The sequence below is a fragment of the Thalassophryne amazonica genome, chromosome 5 (assembly GCF_902500255.1).
Source record: "Thalassophryne amazonica chromosome 5, fThaAma1.1, whole genome shotgun sequence".
NCBI classification, from domain to species: Eukaryota; Metazoa; Chordata; class Actinopteri; order Batrachoidiformes; family Batrachoididae; genus Thalassophryne; species Thalassophryne amazonica.
The window spans coordinates 131815649-131823233 of NC_047107.1; the positions used below are offsets into that span (position 1 = coordinate 131815649).

The following is a 7585-nucleotide window of genomic DNA, read 5'->3' on the forward strand; positions in this document are numbered from 1 at the left end:
CTGTCACTGTATTTTATGATTGTTCACTCACTGTCACTGTATTTTATGAGTGTTCACTCACTGTCACTGTATTTTATGATTGTTCACTCACTGTCACTGTATTTTATGAGTGTTCACTCACTGTCACTGTACTTTATGATTGGTCACTCACTGTAATTTATGATTGTTCACTCACTGTCACTGTATTTTATGAGTGTTCACTCACTGTCACTGTATTTTATGATTGTTCACTCACTGTCACTGTATTTTATGAGTGTTCACTCACTGTCACTGTACTTTGCCAAATGTTTCTGTAAATTTCTTGTTTGTTGTAAATTCCAATAAAGGTTTCTTTAAAAAAAAAAAAAATCTGTTTCCGTGACGACCATGGTGACGACACAAAAATGTTTCGGGCTCGTGTTCCGGAAGTTCTTGAAGAGTTGTCAATTTCTGTGTCAGCAGGAAGCCACGTGATGTTTCTGATCAACAGTCAATAGTTAGCCGTCAACAAGGGCGAACACCTGGGAGTGTATGATGACCGCACGGCGGCGCTGTGCCAAAACGCTGATCATCGCTGAAGGTGAGCTCGTGAAATCATCTGCCTTCAGCCTCCGAGGGCGGATCAATAATCGAATAATTGATCGGTAAGCAATGTAATTGACCGTTGTGCAACATGTAGGAAATAAAAACAACACGACTGACTACAACCCGCCATGTTGCCACTCCCTCCCGTTCAGCCTCAGTGTGGTTTTAATTCATCTTTATTTTTGTCATGATGTCTAAGTGCGCATCCGCGCTCTGGCCTCATCACCAAGAAGCAATCACTACACCTAAAATAGTCCCACAACAAACGAATCAATGCACTGCAAAAGCCTTGGGTCAGCAAATCCCTCAAGAATTCTATCAATAAGAAAAAAATAGTTTACTATCAAGGAAATTTATCTGAACAAAAAGAAGCCTAAAAAATGGTGAAAAGGGAACTCAAGCTGGCCAAAATGCAGTATAAGGACAAGGTACAGGATGAATTCAGGTTGGGTAGTTCTCACTGCGCTTGGACAGGATTTAAGTCCAGGACAAGAAAAAAGAATGTCTAACACCGACAAATCTGACGCCAGCCTGGCAGAAGAATTAAATCGGTTCTGTTTGAGATTTGATTCAAATGATTTCTCTGAAGAACTGTCTAAATTTAGAGAAGTCCCACTAAGCAGTGGGATTCAGATAGATGAAATTAGTGTGTTGAGCACTTTTGAAAAAACGAACCCAAGGAAAAGTCATGGGGCGGATGGCATAAGTGGCCGACTACTTAAAGGCTGTGCCCCATTCTTAAGTGGAATCTTCACACACATTTTCCAGTGGTCCTTGTCACTTAATAAAGGACCCACCTTGTGGAAAGAATCCATTATTGTTCCTGGTACCATCACCTAAATCATTAAATGGCTATCGCCCTGTGGCTCTCACCTGAGTGGTGATGAAGAGCTTTGAGCGTATAGTGAAAAAGAGCTTCCTTGCTATGACGCAGACCGTGATTGATCCACTTCATTTTGCTTAGGAAAGGGGTGGAGGTCACCAAGGCATCCCTTTGGGAGCCTCAGCAGAAAAAATAAGAGCAGGATGAAGAATTCAATTCAATTCAATTTTTTTATATAGCGCCAAATCACAACAAACAGTTGCCCCAAGGCGCTTTATATTGTAAGGCAAGGCCATACAATAATTATGTAAAACCCCAACGGTCAAAACGACCCCCTGTGAGCAAGCACTTGGCTACAGTGGGAAGGAAAAACTCCCTTTTAACAGGAAGAAACCTCCAGCAGAACCAGGCTCAGGGAGGGGCAGTCTTCTGCTGGGACTGGTTGGGGCTGAGGGAGAGAACCAGGAAAAAGACATGCTGTGGAGGGGAGCAGAGATCGATCACTAATGATTAAATGCAGAGTGGTGCATACAGAGCAAAAAGAGAAAGAAACAGTGCATCATGGGAACCCCCCAGCAGTCTACGTCTATAGCAGCATAACTAAGGGATGGTTCAGGGTCACCTGATCCAGCCCTAACTATAAGCTTTAGCAAAAAGGAAAGTTTTAAGCCTAATCTTAAAAGTAGAGAGGGTGTCTGTCTCCCTGATCTGAATTGGGAGCTGGTTCCACAGGAGAGGAGCCTGAATGTGGAATGGAAGAATGTGGTCAAACTCTGCCAAAAAACAATTGGCACTAGCCTGAGTGAACTTGATAATGTTTATCAAGCCAGAGCCACTCAGAGGACCATTTTGGCCAATCCTCTCTTCATGCAGAGTTTCAACTCCTCCCATCTAAGAGGAGGTACTCGTTCACTCGTCAGGCCAAATCAAATAGATATTTAAAATCCTTTGTCCCGTCTGCCATTAGATTCCTTAATAGGCTGTAGGTGAACTTGTTAGGAACAATATACTGCACTGTAATTTGTGATGACTGTGTATGTATTGATTTGTATTATCACGTGTGCCATGTGAGATTTTATTGTCTGATTCTGAACTTTTTCTGCAAACCGAATTGCCCTCCGGGGACATTAAAGATTTTCAAGTCATATAATAGACTTGAATGAATGTGTTGGTCCCAGTCCAGAGTTATGAATTCTGTTGATACTAACCCAACCACTGAAGTCATTATCTTTATCAAGATACAAAATAAAACCATCGGTTTGTCAAACAGAAATATTTAAACACACTATGTCAAACACACAGACTCTTTACAGTCAAACACACAGACTCTTTACAGTCAAACACACAGACTCTTTACAGTCACACACACAAACTCTTTACAGTCACACACACAAACTCTTTACACACACACACACACACACAAACTCTTTACACACACAGACTCTTTACAGACACACACACAAACTCTTTACACACACAGACTCTTTACAGACACACACACAAACTCTTTACAGTCACACACACAGACTCTTTACAGTCACACACACAAACTCTTTACAGTCACACACACAGACTCTTTACAGTCACACACACAAACTCTTTACAGTCACACACACAGACTCTTTACAGACACACACACAAACTCTTTACAGTCACACACACAAACTCTTTACAGACACACACACAAACTCTTTACAGTCACACACACAAACTCTTTACAGACACACACACAAACTCTTTACAGTCACACACACAGACTCTTTACAGACACACACACAAACTCTTTACAGTCACACACACAGACTCTTTACAGACACACACACAGACTCTTTACAGTCACACACACAAACTCTTTACAGTCACACACACAAACTACACACACACACACACACACAAACTCTTTACAGTCACACAGACAGACTCTTTAGTCACACACACAAACTCTTTACAGTCACACACACAAACTACACACACACACACACACAAACTCTTTACAGTCACACAGACAGACTCTTTACAGTCACACACACAAACTCTTTACAGTCACACAGACAGACTCTTTACAGTCACACACACAGACTCTTTACAGACACACACACAAACTCTTTACAGTCACACACACACTCTTTACAGACACACACACAGACTCTTTACAGACACACACACAAACTCTTTACAGACACACACACACAGACTCTTTACAGACACACACACACACACACACACACACAAACTCTTTACAGACACACACACACACAGACTCTTTATAGACACTCTTTACAGACACACACACAAACTCTTTACAAACACACAGATGGTTTATAAACGCACAGTCTGTTTGCATACACACATACTGTTTACAAACAGACACAGATGGTTTGCAAACACACACACAGATGTTTACAGATACACACAGACTACACAGACTCTTTACAGACACATAGAGAGACTGTTTACAGACACAGATTGTTTACACACACACACACACACAGACTCTTTACAGACACAGAGAGAGACTGTTTACAGACACAGATTGTTTACACACACACACACACACAGACTCTTTACAGACACAGAGAGAGCCTGTTTATAAACACACAGATTGTTTACAAACACAGTGTTTACAGACTTTTATCATTCTGCCTTATAATGAAAACAATAAATATTTTACTATTATCAATAACGTCATGAATTAAAAAAAACACGAGTCAGATTTTTGAGGAAACTCATTCATCATGTTTATCATTTTTAAAAATTCCTAAAGGAAAAAAAATAAAATTATACAGCTCTAAGTGTTTTTGTTGTTCAAAATTCTTTATATTGTGTGTTTTTGCTCAAAGTGTTCCCATTGGTCAGGGTCCGGAGGCGTGTGCCTGAGCACCAGCTGAACCAGGGCATCCTTACAGAACGACGGTACTCCAGCTAATCAACTCTTTATCCAAACTTTAATCTCTGTGTGTGTGTGTGTGTGTGTGTGTGTGTGTGTGTGTGTGTGTGTGTGTGTGTGTGTGTGTGTGCACACAAACTCACGAGAAGCTGAGGTTGGCATGAAAAATGCTTGTTTCTACTCTGTGACATATCTGCACACCTTGTGCACACTGTGGGAGGAGCTACTCCTGCCCCGCCCTCTGAAGAAACAGCAACGCAATCATTCCTTAACCTCAGTATGTTTACATTATTATTATAATACATGATAAGTTGATTGGTTTTCAAACAGCAGCATGTCATCGGGAACATCAAAGTGTTGTTTGTTTTTATTGCCCGTCTGGATGACGTTTTCTCGCCGTTCTGTAAAACTTCAAACTCAGAAGTAGTACTCATTAAAAACTGATTATTTAATGCTGTCGGAGAATAAAATGTGAATGAAATACTGGCAGTCACAGTCAGGGGCGTGGCCTCACATAGGCTGTGGCCTTGCAGAGGGCGTGGTTTGAGTTGGGCTGATGATACTTGATGAGTGTTAAAGTCAGCAGACACTCAGATACACAGAAAGAATCACAGTCCAACAGTGTGACGCAGACCGGGTCAGGATCCAGGAAAGACCCAAACCGTTGGACCCGACTACTGCAGGTCTCTGTCCCAAAACCTCCACCAGGCTCCAGTTTCTGGTTTGTGTCTCCTTCAGATGAAGAGGTGGAGGCAGATGGACATAACCCATTCTCCTTCAGAGAGTTCCTGCGCTGCAAGAACCAGGACCAGGACCAGGATCAGACACATCAAAATGTAAAGTGGAGCTACAGAGTGTTTTTATCAGCTGGACTGACAGATCACATCTGTCCTGTCTGTGTCTCTCTCTGTCTTCATGTCTGTAGCTTAGTAGCTATCACAGGTTGTTTGATGCTAAGCACCTGACCTTTGACCCTGACTTTCAGAGCTACTTATTATCTGATGACCCTCTGAGCCAGTCAGCACTGCAGGTAGAGTGACATCATCATGACTGACATCATCTGCTGTCACCTTGATAAACCGCGTTCTTTTGTCATGTCTGTAGGCCAATCAGGAAGAGGAAGGTAAAAAGTGGGCGTGGAGTTTCCAGTCAGCCACTGCAGAGAGCTCCACCTCTTCTCACTGCACAGAGGAGGAGGAGGAGGAGGAGGCAGGCACCAGGTGAGTCTGTTTCTAGATAGGGTGAGGAGCTCGGAGTTGAGCTGCTGCTCCTCCACATCGAAAGGAGTCAGTTGAGGTGGCTCGGGCATCTTTTCCGGATGCCCCCTGGATGCCTCGCTGGAGAGGTGTTCCGGGCACATCCCATTGGGAGGAGGCCCCGGGGAAGACCCAGGACACGCTGGAGGGACTACGTCTCTCGGCTGGCTTGGGAACGCCTTGGGGTTCCCCCGGAGGAGCTGGGGGAGGTGTGTGTGGATCGGGAGGTCTGGGCGGCTTTACTTGAGATGCTGCCCCCGCGACCCGACTCCGGATAAAGCGGAAGAAAATGGATGGATGGATGTCTGTAGGTGGTTTGAACCTCCTACACTGAGGGTGTACTTGGACTTGTGATGTCATCTGTAGCATGTTCTTCAGCTTGTGGTCTTTTGGTAGCAGGAGTGTTTTTTGGGGGAATTGAAGCTGTGGTCTGCAGTAGAGTAGTGAGCATCTGTAATTGAGAGATATGTGTTCAGATTCTTATTTTCTGATATTTCATTACTTTATACCACGTTTCTGTGTAGGCTCTCAGTTGTCCAGGTGGTTTCCATAGTAGAGAAGCTTGAATCTTCGACTGGACTGGGTTGCTTGAAGTGAGGACGTTTTGCTTCAAATCACAGAAGCTTCCTCAGCTAAAATTCTTGCTCTGGTAGTCTGACTTCTGTCTTGACTCTTGTAGAGAAGAATAAACCAGAAGCCAACAAAAGCTGGAGTTTTTTAACCTAACCAGACCCCTCCTACCGAGAGGCCGACTGCTATAGGCTAGTGACTAAACAATAGCTCTAATTAGCACCTATTGTGCACTCTCCTAATGATGGGATGGAAGCCTCCCCTGATGGCTCCCTTGACGACTCTCCTGATGACGTGAATGACTCATTACCATGAACAAAAGACTGAAACTGCTTTGACCTGAGTACCCCATTGTAAACAGGGGACAAAGCGTGTCTGAGACTACCAGAGCAAGAATTTAGCTGAGGAAGCTTCTGTGATTTGAAGCAAAACGTCCTCACGTCAAGCAACCCAGTCCAGTCGAAGATTCAAGCTTTTCTACTACTTTATACCATGACTATTTTTTTTTCTATTTTATTTTACTTTATTAACCCTCTGGGGTCTGGGGTAGAACCTCACCTGTGTGACTTGGCAGTTTTTCTGACATTCTGTATGTACAAATTGTAAAAACATGACTTTTAAATATATAATTTTTATAACTTAGAATGCAAATATAAATTGTAAATTTCAAATACATGTAAAAATGTAGCAAAAACAAAGTTATATACATCTATTTGTATTAAAATGCAGGAGTGCTTTGTACAGCAATTTACATGCAATAAGATGCCACACAAATTATATTTGTGCCACTCAGATAAACATTTCCTGTCCAAAGCACGACTTCTCTGACGAGTATTGATTGGCTTTGGAATGACCTGATACTTTGTCATTCCTGCTGCTGGCCACTTGGAGGCATCGTTTGATTGGTTTACGTCATGTGTTTTTCCACCAATGATAAAGGAGAATGTTTCATTTGCCCCAGCAACAGCAGAGGAATGAGGAAAAACATGCATGCGTGCACAGTGAATGTAGCGCCTCCGCAAAAGGGTTTTCTGATCAGTTTTGGTTTGGTGTGCGATTAACACTAAATCACAAAGGGACAGTCATGGTTTCTTTCCCCTTGAAACTGCTGCAATCAGAGAAGAGGAAAGAGAGCGAGAAGTCCATTCGCGCGCATGCTGGACAGGCACACGAACAGAGAACCGCTCCAGACACATTACCATAATAATAACACAGCCAAAATCGGTCATGTGAATATGACGCCAATCCGCGTCTAACGACTCCAGAGGGTTAATTGACTGTGTTTATATTAGAAGAATAGAATAGAATAGAATGCTTTTTATTGTCATTATACACAAGGTACAATGAAATTAAAAGACAACTTCCGTAGTGCAAAGGTGTAAAAGTAAATCTAAAAATATAAATATAAAAGACAAATAAGAATATATATATGTATTTACAAGGGAGCCAGTAGGTGTATATAAATAGAAGTCTGTGCTATTCATT

The 7585-nt window shown here is 42.4% G+C and overlaps 1 protein-coding gene across 2 annotated transcripts; it reads left to right on the top strand.

The window, feature by feature from the left end:
* The first annotated feature begins 407 nt into the window (after positions 1-407).
* On the top strand, positions 408-5503 carry LOC117509907 (endosome-associated-trafficking regulator 1-like). Of its 2 annotated transcripts, XM_034169525.1 has the most exons (5): positions 408-559; positions 3702-3704; positions 5013-5110; positions 5260-5304; positions 5379-5503. In XM_034169525.1, the coding sequence occupies exons 1-5, from the start codon at positions 511-513 to the stop codon at positions 5496-5498; spliced, it is 315 nt and encodes a 104-aa protein (XP_034025416.1). In that variant the 5' UTR covers positions 408-510; the 3' UTR covers positions 5499-5503. The 2 variants fall into 2 exon arrangements, with proteins under 2 accessions (XP_034025416.1, XP_034025417.1); XM_034169526.1 differs by lacking the exon at positions 3702-3704 and having other exon boundaries at positions 411-559.
* Positions 5504-7585: the final 2082 nt, after the last annotated feature.

Bases quoted from the DNA above. Each gene is read 5' to 3' on its own strand.
- LOC117509907 (XM_034169525.1), top strand. From the start codon at position 511: ATGATGACCGCACGGCGGCGCTGTGCCAAAACGCTGATCATCGCTGAA. The intron at 5,111-5,259 runs GTAAAGTGGAGC...CCTGACTTTCAG, and splicing joins AGGATCAGACACATCAAAAT to AGCTACTTATTATCTGATGA. The intron at 5,305-5,378 runs GTAGAGTGACAT...TCATGTCTGTAG, and splicing joins TGAGCCAGTCAGCACTGCAG to GCCAATCAGGAAGAGGAAGG.